The 26632-nt window shown below is 36.3% G+C and overlaps 1 protein-coding gene and 1 non-coding gene across 2 annotated transcripts in view; both read left to right on the forward strand.

Moving 5' to 3' along the window:
- Positions 1–508: 508 nt before the first annotated feature.
- BCAP29 (B cell receptor associated protein 29) overlaps positions 509–26632 on the forward strand; it is a 55107-nt gene continuing 28983 nt past the window's right edge. The window contains exons 1-6 of the mRNA XM_090287349.1: positions 509–577; positions 1026–1134; positions 4069–4169; positions 9524–9674; positions 15436–15571; positions 20883–20991. Of these exons, the coding sequence (XP_090143475.1) occupies positions 1043–1134; positions 4069–4169; positions 9524–9674; positions 15436–15571; positions 20883–20991 (589 nt within the window). The 5' untranslated portion in view covers positions 509–577; positions 1026–1042. The remainder of the gene's footprint in view (positions 578–1025; positions 1135–4068; positions 4170–9523; positions 9675–15435; positions 15572–20882; positions 20992–26632) is intronic.
- Positions 24198–24328, forward strand: LOC150001776 (small nucleolar RNA U109). The gene has a single exon (XR_016513207.1). It is a non-coding gene; the product is annotated as a small nucleolar RNA U109 (small nucleolar RNA).

Consider the following 26632-nt stretch of genomic DNA (forward strand, 5'->3'; position numbering starts at 1 on the left):
TTATGGCCTCTTCCCAGCGCATGGACAACAGTAGAAAACAGTGTTTTCACTCGACATTCTCAGAAGAACAAAATGCTGCACAACTACCCAACCCTGGCCCTTTAATTTAACTATAGCTTATTTCCGAGCAGTGAAACCGGTTCTACCATAAAGCTGAGCCGAAACAGGAAAGGAGAGCGTTTCAAAAATGTTCACGGAATTTACACCACCCTACGTAACCCGCCGGCACCATTCTTTCTTCCTGGACCCCACGCTGCTTTATCAGAAAAGGTCTATTAACGACCCCTCCTACCCAAACCTCACAGTACTAGACAGTTAAAATCGGCTCTCCTGAAGCTGCATTTGGGAGCCCCAAGCATCCACTCACTACCAATTAGGAAACAATTATTGCCAATCGTATTCCCGCCGCCTGCGACCCCGGGAGCACCAGCACCTTGGGCCTGAGAAGAAAGCCGGCCTAACAGCGGGTGGGGGTGGGGCGCCTCCCTCCCCAGCCCCCGCCGTGGCGTCTGACGTCTGCGCGTCGGCGGCCACGGAGCAGCGAGCAGCGCGGGGAGGCAGGCGGGCTGCAGGCGGGGTAAGGCGGGGGAAGAGCCCAGGGGGCCGCAGTCCTCCAGACGGTGAAGGGTCGCGGGGTCGCGGCGCTCTCCGCCTTTGGACCTCGGGGAGCTGGCCCTGCCCCGGACCAGTCGATCAAGGGCCCACGGCATGTTCGCGGACCACTAGGGTCCCAAAGCAAGGGGACTGGCGTTACTCAAAAGTCGCCGCGAAGCTGGCGGAAAAACACAGTGCCGCGCAGGCGCGTGGCACGCTGCTCTGGGCTCCCCAGGGAGGTGGAGGCGTGGGCCTCTCAACAGTCCTTAGTCTTCTCCCCCTCCGCCCCCTCCCTCTCCTTCCGCCTTCCTCTCCTTTTCTCTTCCAGTTAGAGGAAGGTCGGGCTTCGTAGACCCCTGAATGAAAGATAACCTTGGCGTCTCGGTTTTCTTTGAAAGGCAACAAAGTAAAACAAGTATTTCTCTATTTAGGTCTGAAGAGAAAAAAAATGACACTCCAATGGGCGGCAGTTGCAACTTTTCTTTATGCTGAAATAGGACTCATTTTAATCTTCTGCCTACCTTTTATTCCTCCTCAGAGGTAGGAAAACTCCAAATTGTTACAATAATAAATATACGACTAGCTCCTTTAGGCTTTTTAGTGTGGTACGGAAAAACTTTTCTTAAGATTTGGAAGTTTTGAGTGCTGATTATATAAAAGATGTACTTAAAAAATAAAGTTACTAACAAATGTAATTTGTAAATGTGACAATATTAAAATATGTTTCATAAAACTTTTTGTTAAATGTACAAATGAATCAACTTTCTAAAAGCAAAAGGGCAAGTTCTTCTGTTTCTGTTAATTACAGGTATAATAAAGGTTGTGCTCTTAACACCTGTCTTGTCATCAGGTTTTACCTTTGTCTTATTGCCCTGACTTGGAACAGTGAACTAAGTGAAGGTAGATGGATAAATGATGTTTACGGCACGGCATGGTTGCAGAACTGTTTCGCTGGGGCAGTGAAATGACAATTTAGAAACTTAAGCCAATAAATGATTCTTAGTTTTGGCCTATCTAACCAAGAAATAGTTTCGTTAATGTTTAAAGGTAATTTTACTACTGTTCCCCACCACAAAGAATTAATGAATATATGTTAAAAGTACTGATTATGAGAAGTATCGGAGCCATACATTAGCATCAGTTCCTTAGGTCTTTAAGTATAGTAAGTATTTTAATTGAAACATGGCTCACTTTAGCCCTGTAATAATCTTATTGGGAGTTCAGTTTTAGATCCAGAAACTTGCTAGTTTGGTGAAATACACTTGTAATTAAGACGTTTGTTCATACTCATGGCATAAGAGAAAATCTTACATAAATGCAATCCTAGAGATAACCCACTGAAGTTTAGTAGGAGCTCATGAATGGAAGAAACTTTAAAAATTTTTACTTTGGTCCAGGGTTCAGGTTTCACAATTCTTAACTTGCTTATCTACCTGGATTTCTACTCACTTCTGTCTTTGTCTATCAATGATATCATCATTTTTTTTTCTTCCTTGCTAAAGAAAAAAAAATTGAATCATACTGTAGGAAGGGGCTTAGAAATAATTGTATCTAACCCACTCGTTCTGTAGGGAAAGTGGTCTAAGGTCATGTAGCTGATTCATGGCAGATTCCAGACAAGAATCTTCCTTTCAGTCTAGTGCTCTTTCTACTTCATCACCCTACTTACCTCTCAGCACCTTGATTTGTTTTATAATCCTCAATAACACCCTGTTTAGCTTTTTGGTAATACTCTCAAGGACTTGCAAAAAAATGTTGTTTCTGTTTACTGTTTCTCCATCAAAATGATCCATAAATTATTTTTCTTCCTGCCAAATAAATTTTTTTCTATCCTTATCAGGTAGCTATTAGACAGATGTGTGTATAGTCATATATAAACATACATATACATGAGGAAGTATGGTATATTTGTATACATATCGTTTATAATATGTCCTTATTATGTGTATATCCATCTTTTTATCTTTTATATGTATATAAAAAATATATGTATATCACCATAATCTTCAAAGAAAAGGCTTCAGTTTTTTATTTGGCTCTCTATTCTTTTCTCACATAACCCACTAGTTAGGCACATGCTCAGAGGTCAGAGGTCAAACTGCCTGGATTTATATCCCAACTCTGCATTTTACTGTGTGACCTTCTGCAAGTAATTCACTATCTCTAGTCAGTTTCCCCACTTGTAAAATGGAAGTAATACTAATATTCACCTCATATAATGGTTGTGGTGATTAACTTAGCTAAAACATATAAAAATGCTTAGAACCATTGTATAGTAAGGACTCAATATATGGTATCTATTATTAAGTCTTCCTTGAATTTAGTGTTAATATAAACTGCTAGTTCTTTGTAGGGGGTCTCTTGTGTTTCCTTTTATACTGGCCCTTAAAATGTGAATTTACATTTGGACTTTGATCAAGGTATTGCCACTTATGTTCTCTTTCAAAAACGATAAAATTTTTATAATGTAAAATTTATATAGTGTCCTTGGAATTGGAAGCATAGAGACAAAAGAAACCACTGTACCTTAAATCAATCTTCTCTCCCCACCAAATTCAAGTTATTATTTAGAGTTGTTTCCAAAACTTATTAGTTAATAATTTGTCATAATTGTAAAATAAAATTTTTTTAAGTTATGTTTGAAGTTTATTTAAGTGCTTATTACTCAGTAAATGTGTTAATTCATTTTAAATGCCCTCATGCAAAGTTGTCACCTTTTCTGTTGTGTGATAAGTTACTTTATCAGTCTTTGCTATTTATAATCCATACATTCTTACCGCTGTCTTTGTTTATACCCTTTAATTCATCCATTATAGAATATTTGTCTTCCAATTTTGTTTCCTCTATGTTCAAATCTTGTTATTGTAACTACATAGGTATATACATATGTAAGTATGCATATATTCATCAAGCTGTATATTTAAGATTTTTGCACTTTGCTGTGTGTATGTAATACCTCAAGGATTTTTAAAACTCGTGGGAAAAGTAGGGAAACACTTTTACTTAGAGTAAGTGTTAAAATTGTACTACAGAAAAATAAATAGTTTAAAGAGTTGCACCCACTACTCATATATTGCTAATTGTTGGACCAATATTTGTTATTTCCCTGTTATTACCCTGATTAGGGAAAAGGTATAAAGTGATAGTTTCTATAAGCAATATAACATTTTACTATAAAAATTCCTTTTTAAGATTTTGATCATGTATCTTGCCTTTTAAGTTACTTTCACTGTAGAATATGTAAGCTTCCAGACAGAAGATAATCAAATGTCAGCTTATTAAACTTGAAAATAAAGAATGTTTTTATTATATGAAATGTTTTTATGAATTAATAACTCTGATATGACGTAAAAATTAAATTTCTGTAATTTTTACTCACTACACAATAAGCAAAATGTCAGTTCAGTATTCAAAAAGTATTTTGAAACATTCTTTTGATTTTTTTATACTTAATGTAATTTTATTGCTTTACAGATGGCAGAAGATTTTTTCATTTAATGTCTGGGGTAAAATTGCAACCTTTTGGAACAAGGCTTTTCTTACTATTATAGTACTATTGATTGTTCTGTTTCTAGGTAAGTTCTAGACTACTAGATTCCTACTTTGAATAAGCCTGCTCTAGTTTTTATTTATTAATTCATTGGATTTTAATTGTCAACATTGCTATTGATATGCAGTTGACTATAGTATATGGATAATGTGTAGAGCAGATATTGATGTATGTATGCAAATAGTTAATAGATATTACTATTATATATGTAGAAACATGAATTTCAACAGTGCAGTCATTCTTCTTTTAAGTTGTTTTAAGGTTTAAGGAAACCAATGTATAGCCCACTTTTCTGAGTTACCAGTTATACAATCCTTTGTTATAGTAGTGTCCCAGGCACCAGCAGCTTAGCTGTGGGGGAGGCACAGAAGAATAGAATCATTAGGTCCTCAGAAGGAGTCTTGGATGCAGGTTGTGAATCTTGATTAGATCCTGGTTAAAAAACAACTACAACACAGACATTTGGGGACTACTGAAAAAAATTGAATATGGACTGGTTGTTAGATAATATTAGGGAATTTTTTGTTAACCTTAGTTGTGATAACAGTGTTGTTACATTGCATAAGTCAGCAATCTATAGCTTGCAAATCAAATGCCAATTTTGAAAACTAAAGTGTTTGTGGAACATAACCACACCCATTTGTTTATGTTATCATCTATGCGTGTTTCCATGGACAACTACAGAGTGGAGCAGTTGCAGCAAACACACCATCTGGCAAAAGCATTCACTATCTGTCCTCTTACAGAAAAAGTTTACCAACACCTGTTATATAGGAATATGTCCTTATTCTTAGGAGCTTCATGCTAACATATTACAAGTGTCATGATATTTTCAACTTACTTTCAGATGGTTACAAAAATTAAGACAGAAAAAGCAAATACAGGGAAAAGTTAGCAATTATTGTATCTGGGTGGTGGAAATATGGGTGTTTGTTATACTAGTTTTTCAGCATGTTTGAAATTTTCATGATAACAAGTATCTTAGATATTAGAATTAAACCGTTAAGATACTTGTCAAAGCAGAATTCCATGAGTGTAAATACTTACATGTTTTAGAAGAAGTAACTGAGCTTAGAGAATTAAGTAACTTGCCTGATCACCCAGCTTCTTCTTGGCACTTCAGCTTTGTAGAATATGTTTTACTTCAGAATTCTCTAAGAGCTATGTTGTAGGCTAAGTTTTACAAGGGTCAAATTGGAACCATAACCATCATGTATGCTGCTATTTTGTGAGAAAATGTTTCCCATATTCCATAACACCAACCTCTGAAATGGAGTCCTTTTTATAAAACTGGGACCAACTGGTATCAGAGGGTATGAGTAGGCCATTGTATCAGGATGTGAATGAGTTTCTGCCTCATCCAAAAATGTCAGTATTTGTCTCCTGGTACATTAGTGTTAATGTTATTCATTTAATCTCCAGCCATATAAGTAATAACACTAAATGACTAAAGAATAGAGAAAACAGGTCCCACTTTGCCACCAGCTAATTAAATGACTTTTGGAATGGCATTTCCTCTGAGTTTTGTTTATCTATTTGCAAAGTCAAAGAACAGAAAATCATTCCTGCAGCTTTTACTAGCTCTAAAGTGTTTTGAGATCTAACTAAAATTATGACAACAATTTCTACTGAAAACTGGGACATACCCCACCCATATAAGGAAGGAGAACGTTAGTCATGGTTCTTTTAGTTACATATATCAGAAACAAACTTGAACTCACTTGATCAACAAGGGGGAATTTATAATAAAATATGGGGTTGTTTCAAAGCAGCCCAGGGAAGGAAGTAAACCAGATTCCAGGGAGGAACTGGTAGTCACTGAAGTGCCCTTTTTGTGCCCCTGCATTTCTCCCTGGGTCTACTTCATTCTTCCTCATCTCCACAGACTCTCATAATCTATTCCCAAAGCAGAAAATGGCCACCACACAGCTGCCAAATGTTATCACTCCAGCCATATGCGAGGATTCATCAGCTGATTCTAAATCCCAATTCTAATTATAAGGAAAATAAATTAGACCAGCTAGCACCAGGTATGCAACCCTTGTCTGGTAAGCTATGGCAGTCAGAAAACCGCATCATTACAGCTGACTGTAGCCTACATCTGTGGGCAGAGTGTGTAATTCCCATGGTTAATGCAGGAACTTTAACTATTGGTGGGTAAAGGCGGGCAGATAGGAACTTACTTTTTAAGCCTTAGTGTTTACATTTCAAAATAGGGTAGTAACATTTACTTCACTGAGGTATTAGAAGGTTTCCCCTCAATAAAATTTTAAACTAATAAATTGATAAAAGACAAATGGCAAGATAGCTTGTACTAGATTAATCCTCCTGTGATGACAATTATGAACCCTGGATAAAATAAGGGGGCAAAAAGTGTTTGAAGGCTTAGGAGAGCAACCAAAAGTAGATGGAAACTGGAGGCAAGTCAAACCTTGAAAGTAGGGAATTGCACTGAGCGTAACCAAATTCATATAGCTTTTCCTCTAAGGGAAATTCTCAGCCCATGTGGCATGGTCAAATAGAACTCAAAGCAGAAAGCCACAGTCTTACTAGCTTAAATCTGTCAAAGGTCAGAGAGGCTGGAAATTAAAGGGAAATATCCAACAAAGGGGGAAGCCTCAGAAAATGAATCCCAAAATGTGACTATAAACTCACCTCAAATCCTTGGTTGAATCTTGAACCTTGGATCTGTAGGGGAGATTACAAAGAGTTCTATGGAAAGCAGCAGCTAGAAAGCTAAAAGAACTGAGCAGCTTTAGATGCTACCCACTGAAAAGAAACAGTTTAGAGTTTCAAGTCCCATCAAATTTGAGGGCCATGGTAAAGACCTTGAACCTTCCCATTGAAATTACAGCAAATCACTTCTTAGGAATAGAGAATTTATTGTATCCCAGGAATTAGGAATTTAACTAAAATTAAAACCAAAGCAGACTAGCCTTAAAAAGTATAAAAATCAAGTCTTCCCAAACACCTGTAGAATATAGATACTCTTGGCAAGGGCACACAAAGACACTATACTCTCTCACTATATTCTGGCTCATAAAGTTAATCTCAATAAATTACAAAAGAATTGAAATGATGCAAAGTATGTAAGAGAGAACCTAATAACATATCTGAAACAACCCCACATGTTTGGAAATTAGACAAGACACTTGTCAATAATACATGGGTCATAGAAGTACTCAAAGGCAAAAGAGAAAATATTTTAACTGAATAATAATGAAAATGTAATGTATAACAATTTGTAAGATAATTAAGCAATAAGGTGCTGTTTAGAAGTAATTTATAGCCTTGAATGTTTATTAGAAAAAGAAGAAAGGGTTAAAGTCAGTGATTATTTTTCTACCTTAAGAATATTTATTAATGATTTTTTTTAAAAAGGTTAGGGATAAAAATTATAGGATCATTTCAATAGATGCTGAAAAAGCATTTTGAAATATTCAACACTCATTTATGATAAAAACTCTAAACAAAGTTTTTATAGAGGTAATGTACCTCAACATGATAAAAGGCATATATGATGAGCCCCCAACTAACATCATATTTGACAATGAAAAGCTGAAAGCTTTTCCTCTTAGGATCAGGAACCAGACAAGGATACACATTCTTTTATTTAAGATAGTATTGGAAGTCCTAGCCAGAGCAATTAAGCAAGAAAAATAAATAAAGTGCATCCAAATTAGAAAAGAAGAAGTAAAATTATCACTGTTGCAGATGACATGATATAGAAATCTATACCTATATTGATATAAAAAGCCCTAATGACTTCATAGAAAAAACTGTTAGAATTAATAAATGAATTCAGTAAAATTGCCGGATACCACTTCCATATAAAGAAATCTGCATTTCCAAATGCTAATAACAAACTATCAGAAGGGAAATTAAGAAAGCTTCATTTATAATTGTATCAAAAAGAATAAAATACCTAGGAATAAATTTAGCCAAAAAGGTGAAAAGTCTGTATACTAAAATGAAAGAAATTGAATACATAATAGGAAAGATCCTGTGCTCATAGATTGGTAAATTAATACTGTTAAAATGTTTATGCTACTCTAGGTAATCCGTAGATTAAGAACAATATCAAAATTCCAATAGCATTTTTTACAGAAATAGAACAAACCCGAAATTTGTATGAAACCGCAGAAGACCTCAAATAGCCAAAGCAATCTTGAGAAAGAATAAAGCTGGAGGTGTTATGCTCCCTGATTTCAAACTATATTACAAAGTTATAGTAATAATCAAAACAGTATGGTATTTGGGAGAATGGGTGAAGAAGTGAGGGGATTAAATGGCCATGGGGATGTAAAGTACAGTGTAGGAAATGGAGCAGCCAAAGAAGATATATATGCATGACCATGCACATGAACAAAGGTTGGGGGGTTGCCTGAGGGAGCAGGAGTGCTGATTGGAGAAGGGCAAAGGGGAAAAATTGAGACAGCCATAATAACAATAAAATACAATTTAAAAATATATATATAAACAGTATGGTATTGGCATTAAAAACTCACATAGGTCAATAGAGCAGAATGGAGAGCCCAGAAGTAAACCCACACGTATATGTTCAATTAATTTTTTTACAAAAGAGCCATGAATATACAATCAGGAAAGGACAGTCTCTTCAATAAATGATGCTGGGAAAACTTGGCCAGTGTCTTACACAATACAAAATTAATGTACACCTGAAACTAATACAAAATAATATTGAATGTGAACTGTAATTGAAAAATAAAATTTTAAAAATTAACTCAAAATGGATTAAAGACTTGAATTTAAGACCTGAAACCATAAAACTCCTAGAAGAAAACATGGTGGTAAAGGCCTTGGCAATGATTTTTTGTGGATTTGACACCAAAAACAAAGGCAACAAAAGCAAAAATGAACAAGTAGGACTACATCAAACTAAAAGTTTCTGCACAGGAAAGGAAACCATCAACAAAATGATAGATACAATAAAATGCTAGTGCAGTAAGAGAAATAAGATAGTTTCTCAGAATTGATTGTGATGGGATATGGTCTGTATGTTAGTGTTATTAGGTTAAAATTTAGTCAACCTATTAGGGATATAGAAAGAGTAAAGGATAATAGATTGCAGTGTAGCTAGAGATGAGAAACAGTAAATGATGGCGAGTCCTAGATGAATAGTAAAAAACAAAAATGCTCTTACCTTCGAAGTTTACCAGTAGTATCCATGTACAGATTATCTGTTTTGAGCGTGGTACCCTCCCAAGTATGTACTGTAGAGGAAAAGACAAAAACAGAACCCGTGCCTAACATTCATTATTTAAAAGTTAGATCGATTATTCTAAAACTGCTTTCCATTTTAATAATAATTTTATATTCTTAAAAGCCAAAAGTAATGTTTTCTCTTTTCTCTACTAGATGCTGTGAGAGAAGTAAGGAAATATTCCTCTATTACTGCCGTTGAAAAGAGCTTACCCAGCAGACCTGGTGCCCATGAACACACACAGATGAAACTTTTTAGGTCTCAAAGAAATCTTTACATTTCTGGATTTTCATTATTTTTTTGGCTGTAAGTAAAAACACATACACACTTTAAAAACATAATTTGTTTCCTATGTTTTTAACCTACACTATAGACTTTTTCTATAATATTTAGTATACTAACATCTCAATAAAAGAACTCAGACTATATTCCCAAATAACAAACAGTAGTTAAGGACTGTAGGTTTGAAAGGTTAATAAGCCATGCATGATCTAACACCTGCTTCTATCTGGAGCCTTGTTTCATACTGTTCTCTGACATGTACATCACATTCCTCCTCCATTATTCATTCATTTGTTCTTTTAAAAAATATTTATTGATTTTTAACAGGGGCGTGAGGGAGAGAAATCATCAATTTGTTTTTCTACTTATTTATTCATTCATTGGTTGATTCTTATATATGCCTGACTGGGTATCAAACCCAAAAGCTTGGTGTGTTGGGGTGACGCTCTAATCAACTAAGCTACCCAGCCAGAGCATTCATTCATTCTTGCAACAAATATCCTGCCTACTTCAGGATCTTCACACCTGCTTTTCCTTCTGCCAGCACACTCTTCCCTCTTTCCCTGGCTAACTTTTCATTATTCAGTCTCTTTCTCAGGGAAGCCTTGTGATCATCACTCCCCTCAAAGTAAATAGGTCTCCTCATGTACACTCCCGTAGAATGTATATATACTTAACTTCAAGTACCATTCATAATTATAATTAAATACTGTTTTAACTCTTGCCTCTCCAATGAAAACCTAGATTCTTTGAGAACAGTGACTTCGTCTTGTTTCTTGCCATGTCCCCAGTGCCTAAAACAGTGCTTAACACTTAGCAGCTGCTGGGGAAATATTTGTTGAATGAGTAATTGAAGATATTAATTACTACTTCTGACAATGGAAGTTACCCATAAACACATGTGAATGAGCAGTTTGGGGGCTTGACTAGCTTCATACAATGCTCTTTAAATAGCAGATTTTGAACTGAAGGGAAAAAAAGACTTCTCTTATTGGCCCTGCCACACTGAAATTCCGTTTCTGCTCCTCTTGGCTGGAGGCATCAACAAAGAAAATAATTAAATTAGTAAGTACCAGTGAACCTGTATTTCATTTTTTTAAATTATATTTTATTGATTATGCTATTTCAGTTGTCCTAGTTTTTCCCCCTTTGTCCCCCTCCAGCCAGCATACCTGACTCCCTTAGGCAATCACCCCACCTTTGTTCATGTCCATTGGTCATGCATATAAGTTCTTGAGCTACTCTCTTCCCTATACTGTACTTTACATTCCCATGGTTATTCTGTAACTATCTATTTATACTTCTTTTTCTTTTATTTTTAAGTATATTTTATTGATTATGTGTTACAGTAGTTCCAATGTTTTTCTCCCTTTGCTCCCCTTTGCCCAGTACCCCACTTCCCTCCGGCAATCCCATCCCCCTTAGTTCATCTCCATGGGTCATGCATATAAGTTCTTTGGCTTCACCCTCTCCTATATTATTCTTAACTTCCCCTTGTCTATTTTGTACCAACCAATTATGCTTCTTAATCCCTGTTATCATTTTCCCATTTCTCCCCCTTCCCTGTCCCAGCTGATAACCTCCAAATGATCCCCATACCTATGATTCTGTTCCTATTCTGGTTTTCTTAGTTGGATTTTGTTTTTATTTTTTAGACTCAGTTGTTGATAGTTGTGAGTTTGTTGTCATTTCAGTGTTCATAGTTTTGATCTTATTTTTCTTAAGTAAGTCCTTTAGATATTTCATATAATAATGGCTTGGTGATGATGAACTCTTTTAGCTTTACCTTGTCTGGGAAGCACTTCATCTGCTCTTCCATTCTAAATTATAGCTTTGCTGGATAGAGTAATCTTGGTTGTAAGTCCTTGCTTTTCATCACATTGAATACTGCTTGCCGGTCCCTTCTTGCCTGTATAGTGCCTTTTGAGAAATCAGCTGATAGTCTTATAGGCGCCCCTTTGTAGGCAATTCTCTGCTTCCCTCTTGTTGCTTTTAGAATTCTCTTTAACTCTCACCTTTGGCATTTCAATCATGATGTGTCTTGGTGTGGTCACCTCTGGGTCCAGCTCGCCCGGGACTCTCTGTGCTTCCTGGACTTGTATGTCTACTTCCTTCACAAAATTTGGGAAGTTTTCCTCCATTATTTTTTCACATAAGTTTTCAATTTCGTACTCTTCCTCTTCTTCTTCTGGCACCTCCATGATTCGGATGTTGGCATGTTTAAAGTTGTCCCAGAGGTTCCCAAGCCTCTCCTCATTTTTTTCAATTGTTGTTTCCTCATTCTTTAGTGGTTGACTGTTTTTTTCTTCCTTATGTCCCAAATCATTGATTTGAACCCCGGTTTTCTTCCCTTCACCATTGGTTTTATGTGGATTTTCCTTCGTTTCACTTAGCATAGCCTTCACTTCTTCTCTTATGCATCTGCCATACTCAAGCATATCTGTCAAACCTGTGAGCATCTTTATCACCAGTGTTTGGAATTCTACGTCTGTTAGGTTGGCTATCTCCTCATCTATTAGGTTGGCTATCTCCTTGTCACTTAGTTCTCCCACTGGAACCTTGATCCCTTCCCTGACCACATTGTGGTGCTGTATGTGGGGGAGGTGTCTGAGAGGGAACAATGCCACTTGCCCAGCACTTGGCCCTTTTCCAGGCACTTCTCCCACTTTTGTATGGGACTGCACCCCTCTAGCTGTTGCCCTGGCCGTCGTTCCCAGAATGGGTCGATCTGTGGATGTTCTAGGACCGTAGGGGCCCCTTAAACAAGCGGATTCTGCTGGGAGACCAGCAGCTTCTGCCTCCGCCCCTACCCCACTGGTTTTTACAGTCATAAGCAATGAGGCTTGATTTTCCCCAGTGCTGGGACCATGAGCTGCACAGTCTGATGAGGAGCTGGGAACACTCCCCCAGTGTCTGCACTGACTTTTTTAAAATGTATAACTGCTTTCCATCGGCCTGCTGCTGCTGCCATTGCTGCCACCACCACACCGAGTCCTCTCTGCCTCAGCTCTGCCCCTCCTACCTGTCTGGATGAGTATTTCTTCTTTATATCTTTGCTTGTTGGACCTTCCATGCAGCTTGATATTCTGGAACTTCTGGTTGTTTATAGTTTTGAGGTAGTTGTATTCCTTCTTAGTTGTGGAGGGAGATGCAGCATGTCTGTTTACGCCTCCATCTTGGCCCGAAGTCCTTCAATTTATACTTCTTAATCCCCTTACCTCTTCACCCATTCCCCTACAACCTGCTACCATCTGACAACCATTAAAATGCTCTCCATCTCCATCATTCTGTCTCTCTTCTTCTTGTTTCCTTAATTTGTTTTTTAGATTCAGTTGTTGATAGATATGTATTTGTTGCCATTTTATTGTTTATAGTTTTGATCTTCTCTTTCTTCAATAAGTCCCTTTATCATTTCATATAATAATGGTTTGGTGATGATGAACTCCTTTATTTTTTTCTTGTCTGGGAAGCTGTTTATCCACCCTTCAATTCTAAATGATATCTTTGCTGGGGAGAGCAATCTTAGCTATAGGACCCTACTTTTCATGACTTTTAATATTTCTGCCAATCCCTTCTAGCCTGCAAAGTTTCTTCTGAGAAATCAGCTGACAGTCTTATAAGGACTTCCCTCTAGGTAATTTAACTGCTTTTCTCTTGCCGCTTTTAAGATTCTCTTTTTATCTTTAACCTTATCTTTAACTTAGGTATTTTAATTATGATGTGTCTTGTAGTGGGTCTCTTTGCATCCATCTTGTTTGATACACTCTGTGCTTCCTGGGCTTGCATGTCTATTTCATCAAGTTAGGGAAGTTTTCTTTCATTATTTTCCCAAATAGATTTCCAATTCCTTGGTCTTTCTTTTCTCCTCTGGCACCCCTTTGGTGCACATGTTGGAAGGCTTGAAGTTGTCCCAGAGGCTACTTCTTTTGTCCTCATTATTTTTGGATTCTTTTTTCTTCTTCTTGTTTTGATTAGTTGATTTTTCTTCCTTATGCTCCAAATCATTGATTTGATTCTCGGCTTCATTCACTCCACTGTTGTTTCTCTGTAAATTGTCCTTTATTTTAATTGGTTTATCATTCACATCTGACTGGATTTTTTTTTTATGCTGTTGAGGTCCTCACTGAGTTCATTGAACAATCTTATAACCAGCGTTTTCAACTCTGCATCTGATAGATTGCTTATTTCCCTTTTGTGTAGTTCATTTAATGGAGTTTTGATCTGTTCTTTCATTTGGGCCATGTTTCTTTGTAACCTCATTTTGGCAGCTACCCTGTGTTTGTTTCTATGTATTAGGTAGAGCTACTATGACTCCTTGTCTTGGTAGTATGGCCTAATATAGTAGGTGTCCTGAAGGGCCCAGTGGCACAGCCTCCCCTATCTTCCAAGCCGGGTACTCTAGGTGTGCCCTTCGTATGGGATGAGTACACCCTCCTCTTGTAATTGATCCTTGGTTGCTATTGGTAGGTCAATGGGAGGGATTTTCCCAGGCCATTCAGATGCAAGGACTGGCTATGACCACTCACCACCAACCTCTGCCCTCCATGGAGGATCACTTGTGCAGGAGCAGGGTGGTGGTGCTCCAACATGGTCTGTAGCTGTCCCCTGGGTGCACAGGCCGTGGGGTTTCCTGGTGGTGCAAGCCAAGGTCAGCCCCCACCTGTGTTTTGCCAGAGGCCAACCTGCTTGAACTATAAAGCAATCTGAAGTAGCTGCTACTTGTGCTGGGCTTATAGAGTCCCAGGAGAAGCCAAGCTGTGAATCTAGGCTGGCTGCTGCTAGCGCTGGTCCTGAGGCCACTTAGGAAGAGGTATGTGGTATGGGGACTCACTGTGGCTGGCTGTTGCTTGTCTGAGAAGATTTAGGAAGTTGTGAAGCATGAGCGGGGACCAGCCATTCATATGGAAAAGTCACCGCTAATAGCTGTAAGATGGGTGGGACGAGCCTCAGAGCATCTCCAGGGCATCTCCAAGGCAGGGCAAACAGTATTAGCCAGGTTGATGGAATCTCAGACATGGCACCCACCTGCCAACTCCGTGGTTCTGTGTGGGGAGGATTTGGAAAAGGGACAGTGGCCTCTCTCTGCTTTTCTGTCTGAGAGAGAGCTGTGCACCAGCTTTCACCTTGATGCCAGACACTTTACTTCCTCCCTGTAAGCCACTGGTGCCTTTCAAGCTGCTACCCTGGTGCTGGAACTCAGAGGGAGTGAGTCTGAGTAAGTCCGTGTGTGGGTTCATTAAGAGGAACTGCTCTGGATTCCAGAAGTTTCTTCCACCAACTCAATCCCCACAGATTTTTGCAGCCATAAGTAATGGGAACTTATCTTCCTGGCACTGGGCCCTGGGGCCTGATGTGAGGCTGGGACTCCTTGCTCCCAAGATATTCCTCCCGAATTTTAATTCACTACACATGGATGTGGGACCAGCCCATTCCATGGTCCGCAACCTCCTACCAGTCTGGATGGATGTGGTTTCTTGAACTCCGTAGTTGTCAAACTTCCACTGAACTCGATTTCTGACAGTTCTGAGTCATGGTTGTTCTATCATTTAGTTGTAATTTTGATGTGGTTTTGTGAGGAGATGATCAACATTTACCTGTGCTGCCATCTTGACCAGAAGTCTAACAAAGATTCTAAACGAATGAGACACACGTGTGTTTTAACTGAAAGACTTGGATCTTTTTAAAACTGTGTCCTCCCTAACCATCATCTCTCTCCACCACAACCATACCTAAAGGACTATTGTTTGATAATGACTATTTATTTTAAAGTTTTTCTTTTCCTTAGAGTGTTAAGACGTCTGGTTACCCTTATTACTCAGTTGGCAAAAGAACTATCAAACCAAGAAGTACTTAAAACTCAAGTGCAAAATACTAACGAGGCTGCCAAACAATTCATGAAAGAGAATGAAAAATTAAAACAGGTATTTACATTTTGTTTTTAAAAATTTGTTTACATGTTGTTGATATTCCCAAGGGGTGGAATATTATTTTTCAGCATTGAAAAGAGCATCTGTTTAATTTATATGCAGAAAATGACCAAAAATAACAATTTTGTTCTACAAATAGATTATTTCAAAGTATTTTATTGTCTTTTAGATTTGTTTGTTTTCAATCTCCATAGGAGATTAATACCATTGGGCCTTCTTTCTATGATTCAAGGACAAAAGTGTTCTGCAAAAGTGAATTTTTATTCATTCATTACCATTAATTTTACTTTATAACCTAAAGCAGGTATTTATAACTTTCTCTGTTTTTTTAAATCCTCACCTGATAACATGCTTATTGATTTTAGATAAAGGGGAAGGAAAGGAGACGTAGAGGGAGAGAAACACCCATGTGAAAGAGGAACATCTATTGGTTGCCTCTTGTATGCACCCTGACCAGGGCCGAACCTGCCACTTAGGCATGGGTCCTGACTGGAATCAAACCCTGGACCTTCCTGTTTATGGACGATGCTCCAACCGAGCCACACAGGCCAGGGCTACATCTCTATATTTCCATTTTCTTTCAGTTAAATTATTTTTGTAATCCTGTTTTTTGATGTTGTTGTTTTTTTAATTCCATTTCCTTTTAAATGATGGGTATGTAGGAAGCAAAGGAAGGTAGTTGATGTAGATTGATGTATATAATATTTAAAATCTTTAACTTTGTGTTGCTGCTGATAATGCTTCTTTGAGAGCCCACTATGTCCTCCTTCCATTCAGGGAGAGTCCTTTCCCCATTAAATAAAAAGAAGAACAAATGGAAAAATGAAAGATAGAAAATTATTTTGGATATTATTTTTCTTAAGTTTAAAATTTAGTACTTAGATCTCATACTTGAGTGTGTTCAGTTGATAGTAAGCCCCATATTTTGCTAATTCTGCGTTTTAATAAAAAGAACCAGTGGAACCACTCAGAAGCAAAACAGATTTTCTTGAAGAAAGCAGTCCAAAAGTAATGCAATAAGATTAATTCTCTATTATAAATTAATGAAATGCAAACAATTATATGTTATACCAAGTTATATTTATGTAGATAGTGTTGAGTCCAACAGTAGAGAATTCAAATCCTTATCCAAGTCCTAAAGCCCAGACCCTTATAAAAAGAACTATAAGCACCACCTTTCATCAATTCTAAATGAGGAAGCTATTATATACTAGAGTATAAAGCTTTCTAAAACCTATTAAACATGCAAAATTCATTTCAGAAAATTCTGCGTGGTGCTACAGTATCATGGTCACCTACTCAAAACCCTGTTTTATCTTTTTTTGATGTCTGCACTATTTTCACTATACCTGAAAGGTATTTTTATGGAAACAGAATTCAAAATGTTTCTTAGATTATACCCATCATCTTTTAAGGAAACTTTTAGAGAATAAGCATCAGCTTATTTTTTACTTTGGTTTGTTCTGTTTCAAAAAGGCACTGATTCACACATATCAGATAAATTTCCATTTATAGTAAATATAAGTCTAAGAAATCAAGCTGTTGGTATTTCTGAATTCAAAACCAAGCAATAAGTCATGTTTGCTCTTTTTGGAATATTTCAGCAACAGAATCAGCCTCATTTTGTACCTTAATATTTTTTGCTTCACTTTCTATCCTTTGATCTCATTTTGCAATGGTAAAAAGGAAACAAAACCCTCAAAGCTTTAATTAATATGATGGCTAATCTCAAAGCACACAGCCTTGTCTTTGTAGAGTAACCATGTGCTGCCTATCTTGATTTAATATTATGCCCATCATGTCAGATTAATGAGCTGTAACTACTAATAGAACACTGCTTTTTTTCCTCTTTTTTGTTATTTTCTTCCTACTCTTTAACTCTAAGAAAATAGAAAGTGTAGCGTTCTGGTACTATTATTTTTCTCATATGCATCATAATTAATATACTTAAATTAGTTTTGTTCTTCAAAGAAAGCATCTTCCCCAAAACATTTTTGGAATTGTTTTCAGAACCAGTTACTGTTCCAAGGAAGCTTATTTCACGAGTACTGATTCTTTGATGCCCCACAATTTCTTCCTTATTTTGTTTTCCTCCCCTTTGGTTCCATACTGTCCTTCTTCTTGGGTATCTGTCCCAGTCAGTGGTCCTCGATCATCAAAGGTACACAGATATGGTAGGCTAAAACCAATACTCTGTGGGGAGAAAGTCTGTGAGCTGGAAATGAATACTTTCAGTGCCCCAAGTGCAACTACTTGTGGGGTCATGCCTGCACTGACATCACGGCTGTTGAAGGGCCTAACTGGCTCAGCCCAGCAGTTCCTGATGCAGCATGCCTATATCCATTCCAAGCCTCCGAGGGAGCAGCTCAGAGACATGGATATCACCATTGGGCTTACCTCCTTCTTTGGAGCTGGGTCTTGTCTCCGCTGGAGAGCCACAAGAAGGAGGAGTGAAGAGTGCTTTCCTCTCCCTCACCATGTAACCTGATCACCCCTCACTCATCCTGACCATGTCTCCTACATTCCTGGCCAGCCTCCCCTGGATCATGTCCCTCAGTTACAATGACCTCTTCTGCAATCATGATCTCTTGATTTCTCCATTGTGACATCCTGCAACCACATGTTTCAGTTTATAAGGTCCTGCTCAGTAGGACCCCCCTTTATAACAATAAAATCTTTAATAAAACGAAGAAACCGAAGTGCAACTAATTGATCAATAAAGGCCATAGATTAGAATGTCAAAGATAACTTTTATTTCAAGAAACTTAATTCTTGTAGGTTTTGAAATACTAGGTAAGGAAGGATACAGCTGCTAAAACGCCTCTTCATTCTCTATCAGAGACATGTTATCTAATGGAAAGTATATTACCCTGAGATCCAAGAGACTTGGGTGCAAGTCCCAACTCTACTAATAATTAGCATTGTGACCTAAGGCAAGTCACCTCATATGTTCTGGACCTCAAGGTCATAAATAATAGCTAACACTGTGCCAGATATCACTTCAAATACTTCACAGTAAGGTATGAACTCTTAATTCTTGCAAGAACCCCAGGAAGTTGCTACTGTTATTATCTGCAATTTATACATGAGAAAGGGAGGCACAAAAATGTTAAGTGACTTGCACAAAATCATTCAGCTAAGTGACAAAACTAAGATTTAATCCAAACGGTCTGACTCTGTAATCCACAATCTTAACCGTGTTGTTTTGTGTTTTCGCTTGTATGTGAGCCTATAAAATGACTTGCAGATGGTTCCTGAGATTCTTTTGTGTTGTGATATTCAGTTAATTAAATGAAATAATTCTATGAAAGACCAATTAACTTTTAACTGCTTTAAATAACAACAGTAATGGGGTTTTACTTCTTACTAGCTTTTTTTTCCAGCCATGTACCAGGATAGGATAAAGGTAGATGGGAGAGTGGACACATGCATTATTATAGCTGGTAGCTATTGAATTTCAGATTCCAAAACTCTTGGTCTTTGTCCAGTGTCAAGTCACACATAATAAATTTGGACAACTTTACAGGTGCAGTAATGAAAGCATATTTATAAGACCAACACAAATTCAACTTTTCCAAGTAAATGGCATAATAATTCAAGCAGTATAAACATTCCCGCAATTCAATGGTTCCCTTCCAATTTGGGTAATCACTGGAGAGACTGTGTGAACTGAAATCAGTGAAGCAACAACTAGGATTGTTTTAAACTTGAAGTGGGCAAGAAATTCATGGAGATTTGGAGAAATTTTTGTTCCTGTTTATGATCTTTAAATTTTTTTAATTTTTAAAAAAGTTTTGAAACTATAAGGCTCCTCAAGTTGTAATGAGCATTTCAGTCCTCTTTCTAAAACAATTTCTTGGGATTATATAATGTATTCATTAGAGTTTTAATTCCTCCTGAGCTGCCTAATCTTTATTATAACACAATAGTACTATATATGATCTTGTGCTACAGTTTGTATGCTCTTGTCTCATCCTTTTCATTAGATTGAAGTTACCTGAGAGCAGAGATCATATTTCTCTTACATTTTTATCCCTTATAACACCTAGTATTGTAAAGTATGTGCATGTGGTCAGTGCTCAGAACATTTTGTTTGTTGAATACATCAGCTTACATTAGAAAAGGAACCGTGCGAAAAGAAAAGCTTTTCTATGTCAGTCTGTTTTAAATTGTCCTGTGTTGCTTTTTCACCTATGGAAGCTGTCAGTATCAACTTGCTACACTTGAGTTAAATAACCCATGCCAGTGTTTACATATTTTATTTTTCAAACATTAATTTGCCTTTCTTGGTGACTTAAATTTCTTAAAAATTCTTTACAATGTCAACTTCCTAATTCTATTAACAATAATGGTTTCCACCTAGACATACAGCTCATGAAATTTATGTTTTCATTTTAGTTAAGTATTTTACTATTCAGACTTTAATTTTTCTTGCATAGAAAGGATAAACTAGAAACATAAAATAAATACTTTAAAAGCCAGAATAGATTTTAAAATATGAAGGGCATTGTAAAGGATTAACTGAATAAAGTTAATTTTGGGACTAGTCAATGAAAATTTGATAGAATTTTCCAAGCACAGAGATGGCCCTTTCATTTCTACTTACCCACCCTCCACCCTGAAAACATTATATTCTTCTCATACAAATTCGCCTTTATAAAAATAGTGTGAGTAGATAGCTCTGCAACTGGAACACGATGATCTTCCAATTTATCTTCAGAACTGATTTTTCCTTAGATTTATGTTACTTAATTGATGAAAAGGCATGTATATTATTTATCCAAATACTACTTTTATTTTTTATTTTTATTTTTCACCCTCACCCGAGGATATGTTTATTGATTTTAGAGAGAGGGAGGAGGAGAGAGAGTGAGAGAGAGAGAGAGAAACATTGATTGACATACCATATATCCCCCAACCAGGGACTGAAACCATAACCTAGTTATGTTCCCTGACCAGGAATTGAACCTGCAACCTTTGGTGAACGGGATGATACTCCAACCCACTGAGTCACCTGGCCAGGGCTGCCTAAATACTTTTGAAAATATAATTTTAATCATAGGTCAAACAAACTCATTATTTTCATCTTAGAGATTTCAGCCATTGTGAGGAGAAATTTACTTGTATATCTTTGCCAGCTACCAAGTATCTGTTAGCAAAAGTATATTGTAGAAAATTATAAAATACTAAAAAGACAAAGAATAAAATAAAGACTAATAATTTTAACAACATTACTCAGACCATTTCCTGGAATAATGTCTGGCTATTGCAACCTAAGCTCACTTCTGTAACTCTTTTTTCATAGCTCTTGAAAAGCTATAACAAGGAGGAAGAACACATTTTGGAAGCAGAAAATAAAAATCTGGTAGGAGACCAGGAAAAACTGAAAACTGAATTAAAGAAGACTTCAGATGGTAACTTTGTGTGCATGTGCCGAAGTAGAAAGAGCATGGTGTTTTATGCCGTTACACTTCACTATTTTCCCTAAAACAAATCTAATGGCTAAATGTTCTTCTGGCTAAAATACCACCAGCGACCTATTTATAAATTCCTGCTCAAATACGAAGATAAAACATTGTTTCAGCCAAGAGAAACATGCTGTGTTATATAGAAAAACATGTAGGTGCTTCAGATCTGTGTTGTAAATACAGATGTTCCTACCTTAGCAAAAGAACTATGTTCCTGAAAAGTTGCTTGTAAACACATTATTGGAAAATAAATCACATTCTTCCATCACAGTATATTGCTCCCTTGAAAGAAGTGATCATAGGGGGACTGTTTTGGTTATAAGAAAGTATATTACTGATCTCAAGCCCTAGTATTTCCTATCTGCCAGATAAAAGGAAAACATTCCTTGAAAAAGATGGGTAGGCATAGAGTAAGAAAAATCTGATGTTAGCTGAGAATTTGAATGTCTCATTCTAAAACACATTGCAATGAGGACTTGGGATAGAGCATACTAACTTCATTTCCCTGAAGGCAGCTATTTCTTCTACATTATTATTTTTTAAATGGTTCCAATAGTATTTTCACGTCCTTAGTCAAACAACTTATTATTGCCTACCCTCACATAGCACAGAGAAATAGATACCCAAATCCAATGTCATCCCAGGAAACTCTGTAAAAGTTTGTGCTTTGACCCCAGTCAACATTTCTGCATATAATAGATATTCCTTGATGTTGTCCAGGCACTAGGGAACCTCTCAGCCAGTCAGGATTAAAATAATGACTAATGCATAGACCTCCAATCTTAAGTCTCTTTATGTTGAAGGTAAATTGGAGAATGTTCAGTAATTGAATCAAGGACCTACTTTATGCTGTTTGTAAGCTTAGATTTTTGAAATAGGCCTCAGTACAATAAAAGTTCTCTGTAATGTAACTTAGAAATTGATTACCCATTTACTTATTTTGGATAGCGTTAACTTCATCAAGATGTTTTTTAATTTGAGATTGGAAGTTTGAAGATAAAAGTAATTTTGTAAAAAAATTAAAAGTAAAAAGCAATAGAATACTTCATGCAATATAAAAAATTTACATTTCTACTTCTAATTTAAAGTGAAAAATAAATCAGAAAATTGTTTAAAGGCAGTAAGTTAAAAAATAAGTTACTCTTCTAGACAAAGTGGTATATTATGTAGTAGATTATAATAGAGCCCAAAATTCAAAATCTTGTCACAGTTGATACTGTAGACTCTTCTGCAATTTCAAAGGATTTGGAATATGATCAAGAAGTTTTAATATTTGTATAAAAATTAATTTAGTAATTACCTTTCTACATTAGACATTTCAGAAAAGAAATGTGTTCTTTTTTTACCCAGCACAAAATATTGCTGCTAATCCTTTGGAAGAATGCAAGGGACTGTTTTCAAAATAGCTTAGATTAATTTTAAAACTTGGTTCAAAATCTTGTTCTTTTTTTTTTTTTAATCTGCCAGTGATCCTTTTTCTTATGTTGTAAGCAGGGTGGTACAAAAAGAAAAAACAGACAAGAATAGTTTGTGTGACATGTTATACCTCTCAACCCTGACCAGTTTCAGTTTCTGCATCTTTTGCCTTTCAAAAATTCCAACTCTAGGATATTTTGAGCTTTAACTTCACAAGTCGGAGATATAGCTCTTGAAGTTCAATATTATTTTAGATTAACATAAAGAAACTCAATATTTCTTTAACACACAGTTCAAATGTTTGGAGAAAATGAACTCTTTGATAATATAGGCATTGTGTTTATAATCTGATAACAAGAGATGCCAGCTTCTGTGTTTGAAGTGTAGACTGCAAAGCTACTTTCAAAGTGAATCAGTGTTGAGGTAAAAGCAGATTTTACCTGTTTGAGTATGTCCTGTTCAGTTCCTGCAAGGTGTGTAGTATTTTATGAGTAGATTTTATTTACCCAAAATTATTATTTTAGATAACATTAATGACCTTGAGAATATTAAGTTTCATTTCTAAAGTAGATATATCCTTGGCTATGTTCTCTTGACCTACACAAGTCAAACTTATTAAGGCAAGAACTAAGAAATTACACCTAAATGAATAGTACAAGATTTGGGTGAATTTAATAGCATAATGCTTTGCACATAGTACCATTCAAAAATATTTCACTGATTTCTAAAAATTGCGGGTATTAAGGTTGACAGTGCTTAAAAAATGTTTCAGAAATTTCTTTTATACTTGAAAGTTGAGTAGAAAAGCAATGTGGTTTATTTTTTAATAGTGGTAAATCGAGTATTTTCCATATGATTTGTCTTACCCTTTGTGTTTCTTTAAGTGACACATTTTCTCCAAAGTGTAGAAATAAAGCATAAATACAAATATTTATTTAAGCTGGTTAGCCCCAAGTTGGAAAGCTGGCATTCTGAAGCCAGGTATTAAGAACACTTTATCAGCTCTGGCCAGGTAACTCAGTGGGTTAGAGCATCGTCCCAATACGCCAAGGTTGTAGATTCGATCCCAAGTCAGGGCTCATATAGGAATCAACAAATAAATACATAAATAAGTGGAACAACAAATAGATGTCTGTCTGTCTGTCTCTCTCCCTCCTTCTCCTTCTCTCCCCCTTTCTCTCTCTCTAAAATAAAACAAAAATAGCAGAAAGAAAAAGAAGAATGCACTATCAGTAGTACCAAACTCTCCATCAGTTTTTAACCATCAACTCAGATTTTGCCTAGAGTTAGTAAATTATCTGTGCTTCATTGCAGTAATATGACCCTAGTGATCCAAACAAGTGTGTATGTGCCAGAACATCCAGTTTACACTCAGGGTTAAGTCAGGTGGAAGGATCTGCCTGATCTGTCATTTTTAATGCTGTTAACAATAAATCTGATGTCCCAGTGTGTCGAGTAATTGGGAAAGGGCACTACCATGAAAAATGAGAAGTTAAGCTTTGAAGAATTTACAAAGCTCACAAGCTTTCATAATAAAAATAGAACTTGTATGTAGTGGAAAACCTTCTGATGTTCCCAGAGGTTGACCTCAAAGGAGTCTTTCAGGATAGCTACTGTATTTACTGTTATAAATAAATACCTTCTTGGTGTCGTTCTTATTATGAGAGGAAATATGTACCATTTAATCATTGCATGTATCCAGGCAGTGGTAAAAGTAAATATGATTTAAGAGTGAACTACATGTGGAAATGTCTCCTCCTCATTCCTTTAGGAGCAGGAATATATCCATAACATGCTTTATTAACAGAGTTTTTAGGGCTGCCATCTTACAGTAGAAGTTGAGCAGTAGCATATATCCTCTACAGAAAGGTCCCTGGTTGGGGCCGTGTGGGGGGCAACTGATTGATGTTTCTCTCGTACATGTGTTTCTCTCCTTCTCTCTCTCTCTTCCCCTCTCTCTAAAATTAAATCTAAAAAATAAAAAAATATATATATATATATATTTATATAGCCCCAAATAATGTAATTAAGCAAAGTGCATATCAGGAACTATTTTTATTGTTGCTTTTGACCCTTAGAATTATATTTATTTTTTATGAGAAAAAACTTTTCACCATAACTTCCCTTCTCCTAGACTTAATTCAGCAGGTGGTTAGTCAAACTGTATTCCTCACATTAGGAAAATGTGTCATGCAGTCTTAGAATCGTAAGGACAGAGCCTAGTTAATCAAACCATATTCCTCACATTAGAAAAATATTTCCTGCAGTCTTAGAATCGTAAAGAAAGAACTTGGCACATTTTATTTATCCATAGACCAAGTGTGTTATATAGAATGGGGCCACAAATCTTAAATGTTTAACTCCCTTGGGGGGACATCTGGAGGGAGAGGTGAGGAGAGGACATATGCAAGTAAACATAACCATTTTTCATTACTGTTATAGTGTGGTTGTTTGTTTAGAACATCCATTGGAATCATTGATATGGAATGATAAAACTTTGCAGGAAAAGGAGAACTGATTTGAGTAGAGAAATCAGCGTGTTCTCTTTATTATAAATATTATATTAGGGATATTAAAATAAGATGAGATCTCAAGAATTCTTTCTAGCTTCGAGAGCCTTTGCCTATGGGATTGTAACACAAAATAGTCTCCTTATGTTTAAACAGAGTACCTACCTTTTTATTTCTTTGTAATTTTTATTAGAGTTTTACATATACTTAATCTTAAAAGTCAAATAGTACTGCGAGACGTATAATGAAAAACAACAGTCCCCTGGGATCCATCCCCAGAAGCAACTGTTAAACTTTATTTAGCTACTATTTCTGATATTCACCTTCAGATTTCTAAATGCAATGTTTAGGTAGCTATTTCTTGATCTTTCTGTGTCTGGAATGTTATCTTCATCTGTCTTATGTGGAAAAGGACTTAGGATCCCAGGGACTTCTCTTATCTTACCTGACTCTTTATACGCATTTCCTATCCTCCCATTCTTCCAGTATAAATATATCAATTTTTATTATATCAAATTATTATGACTATTTATCTATTATTCATCATCATCATGGGGACCTTTTTACCCTTTTTCGGTGTTGCTACCCTGTTTCCTGGATTCCATGTTTTCCACTTTTTATTAACTCCTTTTGGTAGAGCATATCATCTGATATTTTTCTGAGAAATGATACATGAAAGGGAAACAAATTGAAGATACGAATGTCTAAAAATCATTATTTTCTGAAAATTATTTCAGAAAATCATTATTATTACTTTAGCCTCACCATTGATTGAAAAATGTTTGGCCTTAGTAATCTAAAGGCTCTGCTCCATTATCTTCTGGCCTGTGTTACTTCTGTTGACATGGCCAGTCATTCTAGTCCATGATCCTTTTTGTATATGACCTGTTATGTTTTGTTTTGCATTCTGGAAAGTTGTGGAATCTTCTGTCTGTTCCCAGGGTTATGAAATTTCATCTAAAGAGAGATTTTAGGACGCATGCAGAATGAATAAAATTTGGGGAGCGAGGTAAGGTAGAAGTTTAAGGTAACTACAGGTTTTTAACTTTGTTGCGCTTTTAACTAAGATTGGTACCAAAGGAGGAATGGAGTGCTTTCATATATTTGGGGGAGAAGAAAAGTTGAAATAATACATTTGGTTATGAATATAATGAGTTTAAGGGGCCATTAGAATATCCTAGTTAAAATACCCAAAGAACAGTTAAAGCTTGAAAGAAAGGTAGTCTCAGTATGAATCTAAACCATCATACAGATAGATCTGATGGTTAAATAAAGGAGTTGATGATTACCAGTTAAGGAAGACTATATTGAGTGAGAAGGAAGAAGCCTTAACATACAACTCTGTCACATAATAACATTTGAGGTTTAGACTGAGAAGAATCATGAGAGGTTTTACCTGGTAGCTACTCACCTCTGGTCATTTAATTCTCAGTCATTTCATTAGTAAAAATTTTCTGGATTCTAGGTAATACCTCTACTTTTCAGTGTGTATTAATAATATCAAGCCTATTGATGATCTAGAAAGTATAGTAAAAAATGCTGTGTTTATGTATAAAATTTTCTACCAAACTTTAAAATTTTTTTTATTTATTGACTTTAGAGAGAAAGAGGAAGAGAGAAATGAGGGAGAGAAACATTGATTTGTTGTTCCACTTATTTAT

This window comes from Furipterus horrens, unplaced genomic scaffold (genome assembly GCF_987537825.1).
Source record: "Furipterus horrens unplaced genomic scaffold, mFurHor1.1.pri manual_scaffold_9, whole genome shotgun sequence".
NCBI classification, from domain to species: domain Eukaryota; kingdom Metazoa; phylum Chordata; class Mammalia; order Chiroptera; family Furipteridae; genus Furipterus; species Furipterus horrens.